Raw genomic sequence first — 19,883 nt, forward strand, 5'->3', positions numbered from 1 at the left:
GTCTCAGTTTATGGCAAAATGCAGAGTAATAAGCAGTGTCTGTGATAGAGAAGGGCTCCCTGGGAAGAATTTTTCTGAATATACCAGAGGACTAAGAGGCTCAGTAATGCCTTGGGTCAAATATTGCTCATGAGCACTATCTAAGTTTCTTGGCTGGAATGGCCCCTGGCTTCTAAAAATCGTACTTTATTTCAGAGTGAATTTTGTCTGAGAAATCACGTAGAAACCCAGGCAGTAAGGTTGGATCCACATGGAACTGAAGAAATGCTGAGTTTTGGGGGTCAAAGACAACATTTATTCTGTTCCTTGGCATTCTGGGGCACATCTACCTTAGATCACTATGAATGAGCTGGGTGCAAATCACATCCCTTGAGAAATGGGACTTTTGGGTTTTTTTCCCACCCAGTCAAAAACAAGTAATGCCTAATTCAAGGTGCTCCATGGGTTGTTGCCTTAATCTCAAGCTCTGTAAGTAATAACAAAGTTGTAAAACCTCAGAAACGCAGGGAAGAACAGATAGACCAGAGGCAGTCATGTAGGGTTTATAAACACAACATGCTGATACTGCTTCTGTGGTGGAACTGGGGTCTTTAAATGCATCAGTTCTAAAGTACTGATTTTGGCTTAGTGCTTCTTAATAAAATCCAATCTAAGCTGCAGGTGAAAACCTGCACTTTAGCATGAAACTTCAAAACTAATTAGTGAAAGACAGTGACTTTTAAATACAAAGTACTACATCTGCCTCTTGAAAGGCCATGAGATTTACATCTCACTGGAGACAGGGAAAGCACTCCCAAGAAATATCCCGGTGCATCCTGTTCCCATTCCTTTGCCATGATCTTCACTCCAGGCTGGGAGGGAGGCAATTCCAGGCTGCAACCTCAGGCTGAGCTGCTGCAGCTCAGTTTATGCTCTTTTTCTCTATGTTGGTCCTTTGTATTTGGAGATGAAAGGCGCAGTGCGACAGAGAGGTTTCTCCTCTCTCCTTTAAAAACTGCCTTCTCATCTCTGGTTTTCCACAGTTCAAATGTAAGACTTTGAAAAAGATTTCAAAGCTGCATCCTCTAGATGGAAATTCATGGCTCCAGGCAGGCTCATGATCAGCCCCGAGATTTCAAGCTTAAGAACCTGCAGCCTAAATATAACTCTATTTACTCGTACTGTGCTCTGTTTTTGCTGTTTAAATCCCTCAATAGGAATAAGCTGATAACGATTTTCATGGATCATCTATTTATTTTTACTTCAGGTAGATACTTCAGTTTTCTTGTAAAAACACTGGGTTAAGGAAATACAAACACAAGCCATTTGGATAAGCTACAAAAATAAAAATCCATCAGCTATCCAGCAAACATTAATGCATTAATGACATCCTACATGTTTAGGAAACTGAACAGTGTGCAGCAGGAGGGTAGCTGAAGGTGCCTCTGTAATTCCTAGAGTGGGGAAGCAACCAAACCACTTTCAGGGCAGCAGGAGTAGAAATATGCCATATATTGGGTTTGGGGATGGTTTCCTTTTAGATGTGAAGAAGCAGGGAAGAAGAATGAAAGTAACTTCATCCAGCTGAAAGCCTTGTGGTCCTCAAAACAGTTCTCACTGCTCAACAGCAGCTGGGTACTTTGTAATTATTAGCTACCTAGTATCATGTGTGGATATCACCCTATCTGATTCCTTCAGGGTTTGCAGGTGTGGTGGAAGCCAAACCCAGGTTTATCTGCAAGGTAAGCTCAGAGGTTAAAGCTTTTGAAGTAAGAGGTGTGCATATAGCAGGAGCAGGGCAGGAAAAGGATGGGCTATTTTCCCTGGATATACCAGCAGGGCTCTGTGGGGACCCAAGGCAGCTGCATTCCCACTGGAGGCTCAGTAGCCAAGTTCTAGTTTTTAGCATTGCACAAGAAGCTCAGATTGAATTCTGTAAAGCAGAAAATAAACACTGAAGACTCTGTGAAATGGCACTTGGTTTTTGTTTGAGTTTTTTTGGTGTTTTTTGGTTTTTGTTTTTTTTTTTTTCAGTATACCAGCAGCAGCAGAGAAGAATCAAAAGCAGCAGCAATATCTGGCCTTACTTTTTTTTTTTTAAATCATGAAGAGTTATTGGGAAGCTTTCTAGGTGGGTAAACTGTTTAATTATTTTTTACTTTCATTACAGAAAGCAGAAGACAAAAATGTCTGAGAAATTAATAGTAAAGCAAAATTAACCACAGACCTGTGTGGGACAGATGCAGAGAGAGATGTGCCTATGTCTATTGCAGTTTCACTTATTTGTTAGTAAACGTAGACATTTCAGGGCCATGAAAATGGCCAGAGGTTTGGACCACCTCTCCTGTGAAGAAAAGCTGAGAAGCTTGGGTTTTTTCAGCCTGAAGAAAGGACACCTTGTAGCCTTTCAATATATAAAAGGGGCTTATAAGAAAGTTGGAGACAGGCTTTTTACCAAGGTCTGTACTACAGGACAATGGGCAGTCATTTTAAACTGAAAGAGGTTAGTTTTAGACCAAAACAAAATAGACTTTTTTATACAGTGAGGGTAGTGGGACACTGGCACAGGTTGCCCAGGGATGTTGTGGATGCTCTGTCACTGCAAGTGTTCAAGGCTAGGTTGGATGGGGCTTTCAGCAAGCTGTTTTAATGAAAAAAATCCTTGTCCGTAGCAGGGACTTGGAATTAGCTGATCTCAAAAGGTCTCTTCTTACCCAAACCATTCTATAATTCCATGAAATACTAATCCAGACCAGTGATTTTCCAGTATTCTTGAGGGATAAAAGTACCCATCGTTTTCAGGAGGAAACTGGAGGACTGGTTACCAAGATGTTCTGTGCTTTGTTCATCAGGACCAGAGGCTACCCAGGACTAGTATTTAAGATTTCTAGCTGCCATATGTTTCTCTCACTTGCAGTGCTGCAGCTAAGTAAGATTAGACAAAATCCGTGCAATTTTTAAGGGCTCTGACAGACCCTCCGTGGGTCTTACAGTCTTGACCCATTAGTTTCCTCCTTTCTGTTTGCACTTATCTGCTGAACACCCAGCCTTGGAGACCTGCCTCCCTGACCCTCACATTTATTAAGATGAACTGCTGATACTGCATAATGGAGAAGCAGCAGTGCAATTAAAACAGTTCCTTCTTGTGGTGGAGGTTTTAATAGGATTGGCAGAGGTCCTAATGAGATCCCTCAGCCCATCTATCACCCTGGGCAGCCCCTACCCTTGGTTTCATCCTTCAGTGGCTGCGTGCCAGCCTGACACTGCATGGCAGGCACAAATACCACAGCGGCCACTGCCACACAAAGCAGGAGGACACTGTCTCTCCACTTCATTGCCAGCTCCTTAGACTTGGCACCTTGAGTATGTTTTCTCCTCCCACTCTATTTTCTTGCTTTTTATTCTTCCTCCTATCCCAGACTCCCTGCAACAAATGGTTTTCATTTCATACGAGCATGTTTGGCACCAGATTCCTTTTGTCCCACCCAGGAGTCAAGGGCATTTTGAGGTCTTGTTGAGCAATAAAGATAGATTTGGGTGATATTTTATGCTCACACTGTGATGACCTCATTTCCCATCTAGAGCTTTCTACCTTTGGAATTTGATGGCAAGAACAGGAAGCAGACACCCCCTTCTCAAAGCAGCTCTTCATGTCACTCTTCATTGAACTGAGCGATAGAGAACAGCACTGCTTTACCCTGGGAAAGGAGAAACACTGGATCCAGGCAACTGAATAAAAATATAAATACCATCAACTTTCAACAACAGTTTATCTTCACTGAGCATGACAATCATGGTCAAGAGAAGAAAAAAAAAATCTGTATACAGAATACAATTAATTTTGAGCTTTTACACAACCACTAGAGATGCCATTCCAACAGCTGCCTGTGGTGGCAGAGGCAGTGGTTGGCAAGTGGTGCCAAGCCAGATCCCAAAAGCCATGTTGCCATGGAAGAAAGGCTGGTAGGGAGCTGGCGGGGCAGCACTCAGGGCCTGGGCAAAAGCACCAAGGAGAACTGCCCAGGCAGACCAGAACTTTTTTGCTCATTCTGCAAATTGGCAAATCCCAACATCTGCTCAAAATGTTCCATGGCATGGAAAAAGAGCAGAAGAGGACATCTTTGCCCAGGTTTGCAGCTTTTGGTCACCACAGAATGCAGTTGCCTATGAGGTGTCCAGCTGCTGACATAAAGCACGTTTATACCTGAGCAACAGAGCGTGGTGTAGACTGCCCCAAGCTAGCACTAACCTGAGCAGCAGAGCCTGCTGCAAGTAAGAACTCCAGTGATTAGTCACCAGTGTAATGAGCCAGGACATCAGGCTCCTTCAATATCCTGCATCCCATAGCAACTCAAGGACAGGAGCTCCAGTGAAAGTGTGAACAGGGTACATACCCATCTATGAGATCCCTGGGGAAGTCCAGTTAGTGAATGTGTCACACCCAGAAGAGCAGCACATCTACAAGTGTTAAGTTTGCACTTCCCAAAGGAGAGAGGGCTACTTTTTCAGGTTCCTCTCCTGTGCTGTATTCCTTATTTGTACCTACAGGTAGCCATGGTCACTAGCCAGGCAGGAGATTTATATCAGGCTTGATGGTTACTCTAATGCACATAACCAACCAGAAAAAGCCTGCCTTAGAACTGCACTTTCCTGATAGGTAGATGGCCACATTTTGACTTGGGCTGTAGCCCTTCTCTTGCCCTTCAGGCACCAAATATTTTCCTGCAGACCCTTTTACTCAGCCTGAAGCCAAATGACTGGAGCATTCAAAACTTTAAATATTTTTCTTTCCTCTCTTTCGAGAGCAGAGCAGGGATGTGCTTCAGATAGCCCTGCTCATGGTGAATCAGATTTTTCTGAACTTGTGAAAGCAGTTCTACTCCTGTTTCCTGACCTTCCCACCCAATGCACACTCTTCTCCTTTCTCCCAGATGTAAGGGTTGAGGCAAGTAAGCCCCATCTGTATCAAATCCAGTGTCAACCACTGTGATGTATTATGCCCTGCTTTGTTTCTCATAAACATATATTAATGAGTCCCTCCATGAAACCCTCTACACAACTACTGTTGTGCTGGAGAAAACTTACTTGTGGCCTAGTATCAGTGAATGAAGCTTCAGCCCAAGGGAATTTGGCACAACAGCAACTTACCTGCATGACATAAGGATGGTTGTAGAGCTGACATATCAGAAATATGAACAGGCAACCTAGAGCACATCACAGAATTGTCATGGTTTGAAAGACCCCTAAGATCAATACATCCAACTGCCAACACTTCCTCCCAGCAAAAAATTAAATAAAATATATTTATCTATATTATCATGTCCACTAGAGCATGTCCTGAAGCGTCCCCTCTATGCAGTTTTTAAGTACTTCCAGGGATGGTAACTTCACCACCTCCCTTGACATTCCAGTGTCTCACTACTCTCTCATTAAACAAATTCTTCCTCAGATCTAGCCTAAACCTCCCCTGGTGCAACTTAAGCCCATTTCCTCTAGTCCTATCATTATTCATTTGAGAGAAGAGGCCAGCACTCATCTCCCTACAGCTTCATTTCAGGTAGTTGTAGAAAGCAATAACACCCTCAACCTCTCCTCATAGGGCTTGTTCTCCAGACTCTTCACCAGGGGCATAATCACTTCCCTTCTCCTGCTGGCCACATTATTCCTGATATAAGCCAGGATGCTGTTGGCCTTCTTGGCCACCTGGGCACACTGCATCATTTCATCTCTAATATTCTCCCTACCCAGTAAATGCTTCAGAGACTTTTTGCAAAGCAGAAATACTTGCATGTGGTCTTGCACTTAAAAGCATATCCAAATGATAATTGAACACATTTCTCTAAAGCAAAGACAATAGGCAGAGGGCTCAAGAAAATAATTTCTTAGGTGAGTATCTGCAGGAGTCAGGAAAGCTGTCTGGCAACAAATTCTTTAGGGAACACACAGCTCAATACTCTTGCCAAAGGGATCAAGTGAAATTACAAGATGGGGAAAAGTAATATGTATTGAGAGGTTAAATGCAGAAGCCTGATTTCTTCTCCTGGTTATCCCAATCTCACTTTGTGAATTCACTGTTTGAGAAGCACTTGTTTCTGAATTATACTGAGATGAGAAGGAATGGAAGCCAACCATTTTATAGAATACATGCAAATCCATCAGATTTAGTTCAACAAATTCTGTACACATTTGAAATATCATGAAAATAGTGTCTTTAATATACAGTTTATATACTTACAATACACGGTTTAATTTTGTTCATATACATTACAGGGATATTTATTTGCACCTGGTTTAAATAATAATCTGCCTTCAGCCTTTTACACAAAAGCCCAAAACAGCACAGAATTCCACAAAAACCATGCTTCGTTGTATAACGGAAATGTACTAAGCAAAAGTTTTGGGGCTTTCCCTTTTTTTTTTCCCAAGTGTTACTTTTTTGACCTACTCAAAGTGAACCTAAAGAGCTAAGAACTAACAGATATTTTTAGTATAATTCAGAAGACTGTCCAAGTCAAGAGAATCACTCTGCAGATTTTCACGCTGAGAATTTGGTTATTGAGCACAGAAATGGTACAATCTGAGCAACTCCTAGACTATTAGGAGTTTAAGACAGAACACATGAAGAGTCACTTATTGCTATGTCTCAACAAGGGGCCTGTGTTTTCCCAGTACCATCCTGGCCCTAACACAGCGAGGAAAAAAGGATGATCCCTAAATTCCATTAGGATTTCACTTGTACCTTCCAGCTCCTATGTGGAAATGCTGCAATTTCAAAACATCAAAAAGAGGAGCCAGGAGACCTGGGCTAAGCCCTGGTCTTTTTCCATATGGCTGGTGTTCAGCTTTTAAGTAGCATGGCATGTGGGATACCCCCTGCCTGGTCTGCAGGGAGGACTTGGCTGACCTGGCCTTGCAGGCAAGCAGCTACCAAGGAGCTGTTGTCAGCACACTTGATTTAGCATGGAGAATACAAAGAAGTTGATTCAAGAAGAAATCATAGGAGAAAACACTGCAAGTATTTGTAGAGAGATTTAAAACAAGGTGGGTTTTGAGATAGCATCGCTGTTTCTCTTGAAGCTGTTGTTGTGGAAGGAAGTCAATTAAAGTGGCAAGTGAAACTGCTGTATTGGAAAAAAACTGTAATGCACAGTTACTTCAAACCCTTGCTTCTAGATGCAACAAACACTTCAAAATACATTTTCTTCCTAATGCTGGATAGACCAAATGTTTCTTGCCTCTAAGCTTCCAGCCTTAGGCAATTTTTACAATATGGCAAGAACACAAATATGCACTTTGAGTTGATTTCAATACAGCTTTGGTTAGCCAGCCAGGCAGCAATACGAAGGATCTTAATCCTAGGCACAATGATTGTTGAATGGAAACCAGTATTTTCCCTCAAGTTTCCTCCCCACCCGTCCCCTTGCCAATTCTGTGTCCACCTCCAGAAAAGACCCCATGCCAGAATCCAGCTTTTGCCACTGAAGACAGCATCAGTCCTTGTGCTGCCATGTGACTGTTGCATAGAAAGGATGTATTTCCTGCTGCAGGACAGCTCTATATAGAATGACATGTCAGATTTTTTTGCTATCAAAACCCCCAGACAAACAAAATCCCCGAGGAAAACCTACAACTAAATAAGCACCAGAGGCCTTAGATATCTTTAATCTGAGCAAAGAAGTCCCAGGTTAGGACTGGCCTCCAAATATAAGAGATTTTAGGCCCACTCTGACACGAGGTGTGTTGTCTGAACCCAAGGGCTACATCTCTTTCAGTAGACAAAGTCAGTCACAAGAACAGCCAGCACAGCTCACATCAACATAGCTGAACATTGTTATTCTCCAAAACCAGGCTGGGCTCCCCCTCCTCCCCCTCTCCCTCCCCCCCCAATTTTGTGAACCTCTAGGCTGTGCTTGGGAGCTGACAGGGTCACTCACTGAATAGGTTGGTTGGACTGCACCAAACCAGGCAAGAACCCCCATCAACACTTCAGCAGCAAGGGACCCCCACGAGAGGGTGCCCATGTTCTGGTACTGCTCAGTCTGCAAGTCTCCAAGGCTGAGAGCTTCCTCCTCTTCCTATTCACACCAGGTAGCAAAAGTTCCTATCTCACCAATATTCCCCAGAGCTTTCAGACACCTCTTAATCACAGTGGGAACATTGATGTAACCCTCCACCTCAAAGTACCGTAAGTAGTGCAGCATTTTGTATCTTTTTATGGATTTAAGCCTCCAGGTTTTACACCCCATCCTTTATAGGATCCTGTGTGGTTCTCTGCTAAGGCCTGATGGACTCCTCTGCTCCTCCCTCATTTCAAAGGTGCCACCATCCCTTTATGGCCAGGGACTTCCTGACAGATTGATGTGTTCACATCAGTCTGCGCTGCTCAGAGAGCCTTCTACCGTGTCAGGGATGGTACCGATCCCCTAACTCAACATCAGCAGAGCTCAAGAGGAAAGCAAAAAAATTAGATCCCCACAGGCATCAGCACTGCCATAGCCTGGCTACCTACACAGCTGTGGAGAAGCCAAACCACCACACCCCCAGCTGCCTGGTTTGCTCATCATTCTTCTGATTTCACCAGAGCAGATGCTTCAGTTCAGCTTGGGTATCACAGCAGTTACCTCAATGCCAAAGCCATAGAAACCACACAACACAAAAGCTAGGAACACCTAAACTGCTAAAAAAAGGCTTGGAGAAAAAATGTTGGTGAGCTGCTGGGGGCAAAATAAAAGGTTAAATGCTACCATATTATGCATAAAAATAAGCAGGAAGTGCCCAGCCAGACCAAGACAACTGGAAGGACAACAACAGCAAGTCTGCAGTTAAGAGGTTTTAGCTGTACTTTCCACACGGGATCTGCCTTCAGAATCATTGTACATTTCTGGGCCTTTCAACAGGCCATCCAAATTCTGGTCTATGCATATATGATGCCAATGCAACACACTTGTGAAGTGAAAATTCCACCAGGCTACTTCCAAGAAAAAGTGTTCCACACAGGTGAGGAGAGGTAACAGCACAGGTGCCCATCCACAGTAAAAGAACACTATTTTCTTAGGGATATTAATATCCTGGAGGTATTACTAATATTTAATGTTAATATTACTAAGACTGTAATCCTGTAATCTCCTGGTTCTTTTTTTATTGAGAGGAAGAGAGAGATATTTTAGATCTTTTACTTCTTTTTTCTGTAATTAACAAGCCAAGCAAAACAGACATGTACCCAACATTTAAATGACCTTTTTAAATTTGAAAGCTATTTGACATACTGGGGGTTAAAATGAAACTGACTCGCAACTGCACCTGCCTACCAACAAGCATACACATCTAACAGTACTTGAATTTGATTTAGCCTTACTTGGATTTAAAATATTTTAGGATGCTAATTAAAAAGTATCCAGAGAAAGCTATTGATCTGTTGCTAAAAGTCAATACATTAAGAAAAAAGGTAGGATTATGAACTTTTGGGTTTTTTTCTACTGGGATCTTTTTTGCTCACTGCTTTCTAGTACCCACATCAGATGGGCTTTGCTTTCTGGTTGGGAACTGGTGGTTTGCATTATTGAAGGACAAATGATGCATCTCAGTTGACCATGGAGACATGCAGCAAAATTTGCCCAGGCAACAGAAAACTCCTTTTGTAAACAAATTATTTTTGATGAGTCAATATGATTCAGAAAACAGGCAAAATCAGCCTCTCAGTTTTGTCCTTGCTCTGTATGTTCTTTTGATGCTCCCACTGCATGCCCTACAATGGAGGGAGAGAGATTTTTTGCACTTTAAAAAGGTAAAAAAGGCAGGTGATGGTCTGGCCAAGGCTCTGCTCAGCATTGGGTGAAGGTGAAGCTGGTCCAGCATGCCTGCCTCTGACCACCTGAGGATGCTGGGTACACACACTTGCTAGGGATGGACACCATAGACTGTTTTACGAGGAACCTCCCTAAATCCTTGTAATCAGTTCTACAAACGCAGGGGAATCAGGGGTTATTTAGACACATTTTACAGAGCTCTACCAACTACAAGAATTCAAAAACTGACTATCAAAAGTTAATCCTATTTCTAAGCTTCTGACCAGTTAAATTCAAAAGGTCTCTGCAGGGCAGCCTAATGCCCCCTTCTGACCTCTGTGCTCCATTTTGACTGCTACTTTTGTGTGAGTTTTTCCAGCTGGGCAACTGAATTAGCACATCTTGGGATGCCACAGTCCCTCCCACTTCGACACCCACTACTGCAAACCAGACAGGTGAACTTAACACATTACAAGCATTTCCCAAGGCACGGCCCAAACCCTCACTTGGCCCCTTCCTACCAGCCATGTGCCATGTGCTGTTCCTGTTCCCACCTCTCTAATGCTTTATTTCAAAGGCATCCTACAGGAATACTATCACCTTCCCACACAGATCCGATCGCAGGAATAGGATAGCACACTGAGTGCATTTTCAGCTGATCATAACAGCAGCAGAGGAAATGTAAGGGGCTGCCTTGTGCCAGAGCAAGGCTATTGCAAGGTCTGTGCTAGCAGGCTACTGAGGCAGGCAGGGTCTGCCAAGAGAAAAATCTGTGCACTGAACTGCCTTTCCCATGAGAAAGCTGCACGACCAGAAGTCGTGCTACTTACACTCCAGACATCTGACTACAAAAGCAACTTTTGAAATCTACAGGTCATAAACTTTTAATTGGCCAGGGCAGAGTGGCTCAGTAGGAAAATCCCCCTTCTCCCTCCCCTCTGGGCAATGAGCTGAGCAAGACTCTTTTTTAAAAAAACATTTAACTCTTTTTCCTCAGAGTAACATGGAAAATGTATCCACATTACAGGTAGTCAGGAGGATAGCCTAAATAAAAATGTGCTGCAAGAATAGTGTATTAGTGGCACTTCACAGCAATTCTTAACATTTTCAGGTGTAGTGTCAAAATGATGTTTTTGAATATCTGAACATGCTTTTGGTTAACAGAAACAGAAGAAAATCACAGCATGTTGCCCAATATTACTTGAACACAAATAATCTCAGAAGAAATAGCTTTTTTTGCAGTTAACACAAAACTGTAAACTGTATTGGTGTGTGTCTTTCAGCATTAAATTGTTCAGTAATAAATACGACTAAGTCTTAACAGACTATGGAGTTAAAGTTCCCTTAGTGTCCAGTTTTTAGCAGCTGTTGAACTTTCAGGGATGCCCAAGGCACACCTCTGTCGATTCTTTATCTTTATTATTGACATAAAAAAAAAACCCAAATCCATTCACCACTCAAAAATGTTTATCTGCATAGTAAGAATTTCTCTACTACTATTTACAGGAAGGGCTTTTAGTGCAAAAAACAGGAAGTGATGTATTAACTGAAGTGCATGAAGCACATCTTGTACAGTTTCACTAACAACCAGTCAGCATCACATCTTGGGCCGCCAGCCATTAATAAACTGTAGTATTTTCTTAACCTGCAATTTGCTTAGCTTAAAGTCTTCTGACAGGATTTCTTCCGTAAGCTGAACCAGTAAATTGCCATCAATCTTCTCTGTAACAAAAAATGATATGACATCTTCTGAAAGACCAATAAACCTCAGAGATTTAGACACTTCCTCTATTGAGAGTCCAGAAAGGTCCGTGGGTGGCTGCCAGGGAGAGCCATCCCCACAAGATCTTGGTGCTAACTGGACATGAAGGGGAGACGAGAAGGGATAAGACACAGAGAAAGTATCCTGCATGCCCTTTTTAACAAGATATTGATCTTCCAAGAGGTCTGGAGAACCAGTTTTCAACTCCTCCTCAGCACCATCTATTTTCAGCGGCAAGGGGCCCATGTCTGTAACTGTTTTCTCTTCATTTGACTTCGGTGCCCGAGGAGGTAAGGCAGGACACGAATGGCTCTGCTTTGTATTGCTGTCTCCCAGAGCCTTCTCATCAGTGCAGTCTAGAGAGTAACTTGCTGACTTTGGACAGCTAGAAATGGTGTTTGAGAACTCTGCTGGGGTCAGCGGGGAGCACCCTGTCGGGAGCTCGCACCCATCGAAGTCAAAAGTCAAAGGTGCAGGACAGTTTCTCTTTGGCGTACCTGGAGTCTTCTGTCTGGGGTAACTGTAGCTCCTGCTAGGATCAAGCAGGAAATCACTCTTATTCTGGCCTTCAGCAGTTCCTGAAAAATGGTTTGGCCAAGATAACCTGGAAGGCAGAGCTTCAGCTGGGGGGCTTCCCAAAGGCATCGTGATCTCAGGCTCTTTGGATTCGGTTTTCGCCATGTTACAAGGGTAGCAGGAAACAGGCGGGCTCTCAGTTGGGTTGGTGTTATCACTTTCTGTGACGTTGCTTAAGGAGCAAAGCAGAAAGAATGTCATTAGTATGAAAAAGTGTGGCACTGGAATAAACTCATAAATCATCTGACAGAGGGTGGCTGTCACAAGGAAAGAATTTTCTTTCCTCTGGCAGAACTTTTCAGACTTGAACAACATGTTTGAATAATACATAGACAGTTCTTTTAGTCCTTACACAAGCCTGACAAGATGCTGATAAATGTAAAAGCCTCATGCCCTGGTTTTTCAAGCTCATTAAAAAAGTAGGTATTTCAATTCAGTTCTGTGTCATCTCCCCAATACGTAATTTTTCCACTGCTGAATTCCTGAGGGACACAACAACGGAAAAGAAACCACCTCACATATACTGGAAGATGTTCTAATCCTGCATTTGGTATTTACTTCCCACAAGATGTGTCATGTTATGCAAAAGCTTGTAACAGGGGCAGGTCACCATTGCACTAGATCCAAGAGATCTGACATAAGAGATGACCAAAAGCCCTTTTGAAGCCAAGAAAAGGAAGATTTTTTTTCTTGTGGTACAGGGCACAGGATCCTTCCCCATGGTGTGGAAACAGCCCCAGTGCACAGTACAGAACAGTGAATAAGTGAATCCTTACTGACAATGGAAGAGTTTTACCTGGAAGGAAGGGTAAGCAGATGTAGCTGTATGTGTGAAAGTATCAGGCTTTAAAGCTTACCCCACAGTAACTTGTTTGTGTGTCCACAACTTTAAAAAGCTGTGATGAGAGACACTTTTCAAAGGCATCTGAAGTTACACTGACCTACTTTCGGATGGTAAACTAAGCTCAGCCTGCCTGAGGGAACTGATATCCAGGTGTTCCTGACAGACACATTACCAACAAAAGCATGCAACCTGTTATCAAAAGTAAATGTTTGCTGCTTTTATGCCAGTTGCTTTTAGAAAGTCTGAAGGATTGTGTTGATCTCTGGAATTCTAGCCAACTAAGCCAGGACACTAGAAAAACAATTAAAATGGTTTTAACTACTCACCTCTCGCTTCTGGAAACTAACTAATGGGACAGCTCAGTGAAAACTGCTTGAGGAGGGGAACAGCTTTCCAAAACCAGCATGGTTTTGAATGGATTGACATAAAAAATGTTCCCTGTGTGCTTACAGTCGGTTGGAGAGGAAGTCAACCTGGACTGGCCCAGCTCAAACACAAACTGCAGATGAACAAAAGCAGCTCTAAACTATAATCCTAGAAAATAGTCACGAAACTCAACCCCGAGACAGGTAGTTTCCCTCTCTGTCTAACCCTGCCTTGGTCTTCACTCCATGCCTTCCAAACTTTACTTTCTTCTTGGTTATGTCATTAATACAAGTCTGCAAGTTAAAGCAGCTGGATCTTTACAGTAACAGATTTTTTTTTTCCTCCTCTAAAAGGATACACTGTCAGCTGGTCATTTCTGGCTGTTTAAAGACCAACTGCTGTGCAGTACAAAGTGCAAAGAATTTTTCACAAATCTACCCATCAGGCTGTTTAATTCAGAGAAGACAGTCATTGAGATGTAATAAATAACTAATTGCACAGAGGAACTAAACTGATTGATCCTCTGTCCTCTAACTCAGGATTAGAAATGGGAGCATTTAATGATTTTAAAGGTTGATGGAATTACTGAAAACTGATAAAAAAACATTTTCAAACTGCTTCCTAATTTGTCCTTCACCAAAACTAACTCACTGGGACTCGGTGCCAAAGGATGCAAAAGAAGCCTCAAGTTCAGCTAAAATCAGCCATTCTTATAGACAGATAAAGACGAATAATATTGGTTTTATTTGTGATTAAAATATTGGCTGCAGCACTTCATAATCCAGAAAATAAGATCATTGATAAAAATAGCAAGACTTGAAAAGCAACTTCAGCAGCAATCTGATTATACCACACATTGCCAATTTTCTAGGAGCTTCCCCTGCAGCACTAGGTCAATTCTACCAAGATATCTAGTCTGGACCCAGGCTGGAGATGAATTTCATGCAAATATTGTAAAGTTTGAAGCAAATAATACCACCTGCATTCCTGAGAAACTTCACTGTTTTCCTCATTTCTTGGGAGGCAGATGTATTCTTAGCTACAAAGAGAGAAAGCAGCATTTGAAGGGCCTCAAATGCTGGGAGGTCTTGTGCCTCCTGTGGAGTAGAACTTGACAGAACTACCCAACAGGCTTTCATAAAAAACAAATGAGCAGCCTTGATCTAGAGTGATCATTGCCAGATACACAAAACTGAGCAGCAAATGTGCAGTTTGGCTTGTATGGCTTAAAAAGGCAATTCATGCATAAGTTATTATACCAACTGCATCTAAGCTGGAATGACTTCAGTGGTGTTTCAGATCAGCTTGTAATATCCAAACAAGTACTATCTTGCCATTGAAGAGATACCAAAAATAAAGGCAACAAGATATCCAAGTTAAAAAGGAGGTGAGACTTCAAAAGGTGTATACACTTTCTAAAGCCAAAGGAAGAACACTGCATTGCGAGGAAAATGTATGCAGCTACGTAATTCAAAATCTACTGTCAACTTTCAGCTAGCCTGAGTGGAATTTCCAGTTTGTGAGTTAGATTTGTGCTGAAGTGGGGTTGATCTGGAAGCTGTCTGGCCACCTTCTGCTACACCTCACTTTGCACTCAGTGGTGTCTGCTGGCCTCTCCGTTCTCCATCACACCCACCCTGTGTGTTCCCATAGAGTTGGCAGAACACACTTCTGGATTAGCACACCCCTTTTGTTCCCCCACTTATCAGAGCTGGAGGCACTGCATACATGTAGCACTGACATCCCACCCAAAAACTAGCTTTGAGACGTTCTGGTTTGAAGATTCAAGCCTTTCAAGAATTATACCAAACTGTACAGAATTTTCCAGTTAGCCAGCCTATGCCACTTTACACTGAAATTACCTACAGAAATATGTGCATGTGTTTAATATAAATTGCTGTGTCAGGATCTTTGCTAGTTTCTCCTGCAGCTTTGCTTCTCTTCTATCTATAAAACTTGACAGGTTAGCCCATTTCACAAAAAGTCTGCAACGCCAACCCAGAACAACAAGTGTCATCAAACAGACTACTGAAAAATTCAAGAAAATTTAACTTTCTCCAAAAATGCTAGCACTGGGCTCTCGCATCTCCAACACATACATGTTGTGCAGTCCTGAAGAGTAGTATGACAGAGTAGGGCTGGGAGATCGGGTCTGCTGCCGGGCAGGTTTGACTGTGCGAGGAGGGATGGAAGGACTGGTGGAGGAAGGCTTGGAACTCCGTGGTGGGACAGGGGGAGCATTCAGGAGCCTGCATTCCTCTTTCACCTGTATAAGAGAAGAACATGTAAGTAAGCAGCAAAAAAATCTGGGCAGCACCACTCCCAAACAGATGAAACACATCTGGTTCTGCCTTATTCTGTGAAAGGAAATAATTAAAAAGGGAAGAGAAGAAAAAAATTATGCTAAGCATACATATTTGCAATAGTATGTGGCTCTCATAAAGAAGTCCAGAAGAATGCCTTGCTACCAGACTACTAGTGATCGTTTTTAGGGTGCTTTTTTCCAGTAGTTTGACATCCACTCCTTTAAAAAGTAGTAGCAAGAGAACAATGCAAAGGAACCTTCCTGTAACATACAACACGAGACAGATTCTTCCAAATATTTTACATTTGTGAGGAGCAATTAATTAGGCTTAAACTTCATTAGTGTTGTTTATTTAGATGTAATAAACCAAGCTTATGTAATGAAAAGATCTCAACAGACTTTGATGTTTCCTACTTACTTCACCAGTGATGCTAAGCCATCCAGCTGCAGGATAATTCCCAGCCTTCCTCCCACAGGAATAATACATGTATCTCGCATTTGCCAGACGCTGGGATTCATACCTGGAGCTTTAGCCCTTCTGTAGCAGCCAAAGCAGTCCAGGATAAGGTTAACTACCAAATGTACAAGTTGGAATGTGCAGGCAGTAGTAGACCCTGCTCAAATACCACACAGCCAATAGGTCTACTGTTCTCAGCCTTCCAACTTCACAGCTTAGAACACACACTGTAGCACTACTTATCTGAAACTTAGTTTGGTGTGCCTAGGTAGAGGAAAAATATCAGGATACATCGCCATAGAAAAAATGATGGAGTTAAGACCTTAATCTCACCCACACATATCTAGGAGAGCAACATCATTTAGTAGGGCTAGAGATGAACAAGGCTACCAAGAATTAGGCTACCAGGCAGCATTTTTAAGGACTCACCACCTCCCTCTGGGATGAAGACCTCATGTTATCCTTGTCTGAAACAGTCTTAGATGCACCAGAAAAGGGAAATTTCTTGTGTTTGAAAATTATAGTTTAATTTTAAATTTAACAACCTTACTGAACAAAAAGTTATCTTAGCAGTTCTGCAAGACATAATTGGCAATTAAAGTGATTTAATTTATTTAAAACCAAAATAAATGTGGAACCTTTTGCAATCCACTTCAGTGCTTTCAAAATGCAACAACTAATTTAATACCTTTGTGATTTGGAAAACTGGGGACGAGGACATTGTAGTACATTTTTTCCCTAATTCAAAACAAGTCAAAATTACAGGAAATGCCCAGCAGCATAAAACACTGAAATAAATCTTGCTCTATGGGTTCTTATTTGCTATTTCAAGGAAAAAAAAAAAAAAAGGAAGATAGAATCAATTTTATTCATGTTTGTTATTGAGTTCAGGCATAAAACTCCTCAACCATTTTAGTGCTGTGCCCCAAGGATGCCTAAGGACTATTATTTTTTTATTCAAGTCAGACTAGACAAAGTTAATACTGCATGCTACAGATTATGAACCCATGGGGTTAGAGAGACCACTCCAGAGAATTCCTGGAGCATGGCAGGCAGTTAAGGGGTTAAAGGCATTCTTCCCTGGAAATAATACTGCAGGCATTCAGAGGTGCTGGCATAACAAACTATGCCAAGCTCCCTTGCTGACCTAGATTGCAGATCAGAATGAGGACATAAATAATACCGGTTTGCAGTCCCAGTTGGTCCCTGTCACAAGACCATGATTACAACTGCCAGACACAGCCCCCAGGAAACCCAGCAGAGGAGTAAAAGGGAGAGATTCTGCAGATCAAACTGACAGGGGGGAAGCTTCAGAGGAGAGCTCCCCACACTAGGTCCAAGAGAACAGCAGCTAAATACGTGCAGGAGAGGAGGAGAACAGCTGTGGTGTGACACTACAACTGTGATGGCAGCTCTGTGACAAGGAAATACTCTTTTGCCCAGAAGCACTGGATGCCATGTGGCTGCCAGATACAGATAAAGTGCACTTGCACTGAATGCCTGAGCTCTCCCATGCTCCAGCTCTCCCTCCCATGACCCGGGGGTGGTGACCCCTTTCCAATGGAGTGAAGTGGATTTTAAAGCCTCTCCTCCTTTTCCTTGGTGCCAGCCTGAGCCCTGACAGCAGCCCCTGGATGCTGGGGTGTCACTCCTGAATTTGGGCATCACAGGTGCCCATCACAGTTACAGCTTCTGAGGCCACCTGGATATAACCCACCCTGTCACCAGCAGGACCACAAGTGTAATGCAAAGCAGTTCAACATCCCTTGGTGATGGGAGCCTGAACTTCTGACAGAATACATCAGGCATAGACTTTAAATCAATCAGGAAAACAACCTCTGATTTTTATGCAAATTAGCATTTGGGGACTGAAGCAATTTATAATTTACAAGCCTTAATTCAGAGGTCATTTCTCCCCCCTCATCGTCTGCCCTCAGGCTACTTTGATTTTCTGAAAGGTATTTAGAACATCAGCATTGCATACCAGAATGCTTCATCCTGATGGTGAGAAGAAACCCAGAACAGCTTCTTGAAACACCCAAAAGTCTTTTTCTCTGTTCTACAAACAAAACAGTTCCTGTACACACATTTTAAATTTAGCCCATGCAAAAATACAATTGCCAGCCAGCCTTTATACAGAAATGTTATGGAATATCATTCTGGAGGGAGTGATGACTAAACCACATGTTCAGCAGCAGCTCCTGAGATCTACTTATTCTATAAATACCCTACATGGAAACCATGCAAACATCTCCTTGGCCCCAGCCCACTGATGAATTTGGTAGATCACTGATACTCATTCTGAAGCTGCTCCAGGAAGCCACAAAACTGAGCCTAAATTATCATAATCTATGGAGATGCAGTCATTTTAGTTATTTTTTTAGAGGGTTACACTCCCTGCCCACCTCTAAATGCATGCTAATATCTTTACCAGAAATTGGGTCTCCTGCACAGCTAGAGAGCAATACAGAAACTGCTGACAGCACTCACACATTACCTCAGTAATGTGAGGCACACATGACAAAATGACACACTTTTTTCAAAATGTCCTTAAAAGGCAGGACATGTATCTAGCCCAAAAAACACCCTGCTGCCCCCAGAAGGGATTTGCTAAGCCAGGCGATTCCCCCAAGTGTAAAGGTCCATACTGATGCTCTCTGCAGGTGCTCCATAGCTCTCCCAGCACCCCATCACCCACCCCTCAGGAATGACCCAGGGACAGGAGGGCCACCTTCACCCCACTGTGGGGGCAGCCTTCCTCCCCCACCGCCCCTTCACCGTCCTCCCCTCTCCCTGGTGCTGGCTCCAGATCTCCTTTGACCCCCCTGATGAAGCAGTTCAGCTTGCAGAAATCAGCAGGAAACTAATAATTTTCCAGATCCAGACCTGGCTGCCTGCCCAGGCACAGGAGTGCCAGAGCCAGCACAAAAGAGGAGCCAGGACCATGTGGCTGGGAAAGGAGAAGGAGGAGGAGAAGGGTGAGAGCAGCCCCACATGGGTTTACATCAGCGTGGGCTGCCAGGGAACCTCATCCTGGTGTGCTGCTGCTGCTGCTGGGCACTTGTCCAAGAGAGTCTGGACAAAGTGTCAGTGTGTACCTGACCTCTGAGGCAAGGAAGAGCTCTTGGGTTCCTGCACTTAAGACATGATGTGCAAACACTCTGCTACAAAGACGTAATGTCTTGACTTTCCTGTCTTTGCTGAAGCTGCTGTGGCTGCTTTTTTTGGGAAGTTTGAAAGGCTGGAAGTGGTGTGTTTTGTGGTGTTCTCCTCCCCAAACTGCTCCAGCAGGTGCACAGCTTGGCCAGGGGCATCCCCACAGCCACCCACTGCAGACTAACAAGCACAAAAAAAAATACAACTTAGATTTCACCTAAACTGGGGCCTGGCTCCACATGAAGGAGAGAAGGCTCCAGAAAGACCATATAGTGGCCTCTCTGTACCTGAAGGGAGCTACAGGAAAGCTGGGGAAGGACTTTTCCCAAAGGCAAGGGGTTATGGTTTTAAATTGGAAGAGGGTAGATCTAAGTTAGACATCAGGAATAAAGTCTTTAGCGTGAGGGTGGTGAGACACTGGCACAGGTTGCCCAGGGAAGCTGTGGCTGCCCCCTCCCTGGAAGTGTTCAAGGCTGGGTTGGATGGGGCTTTGAGCAACCTGGCCTGGTGTGAGGTGCCCCTGATTACTGAAATGGGGTAGAAACCACATGATGTTTAAGGTCTCTTACAAGTCAAACCATTCTATGATTCATGATAGAAAAGCTACGGTCAACACTACTGAACTGTAAGATGGGAATAAAAAAGGGATGGGA

The 19,883-nt window shown here is 43.1% G+C and overlaps 1 protein-coding gene across 2 annotated transcripts in view; it reads right to left on the bottom strand.

The window, feature by feature from the left end:
* Positions 1-6,194: 6,194 nt before the first annotated feature.
* The window catches only part of GAREM1 (GRB2 associated regulator of MAPK1 subtype 1), a 103,069-nt gene continuing 89,380 nt past the window's right edge, over positions 6,195-19,883 (bottom strand). For both annotated transcript variants that reach the window (XM_030445612.1, XM_030445613.1), the window contains 2 exons: positions 15,412-15,578; positions 6,195-12,274 (listed from right to left, as the gene is read on the bottom strand). In XM_030445612.1, the coding sequence (XP_030301472.1) occupies positions 11,362-12,274; positions 15,412-15,578 (1,080 nt within the window). In that variant the 3' untranslated portion in view covers positions 6,195-11,361. The remainder of the gene's footprint in view (positions 12,275-15,411; positions 15,579-19,883) is intronic.

This window comes from Calypte anna, chromosome 2 (assembly GCF_003957555.1).
Source record: "Calypte anna isolate BGI_N300 chromosome 2, bCalAnn1_v1.p, whole genome shotgun sequence".
NCBI lineage: Eukaryota > Metazoa > Chordata > Aves > Apodiformes > Trochilidae > Calypte > Calypte anna.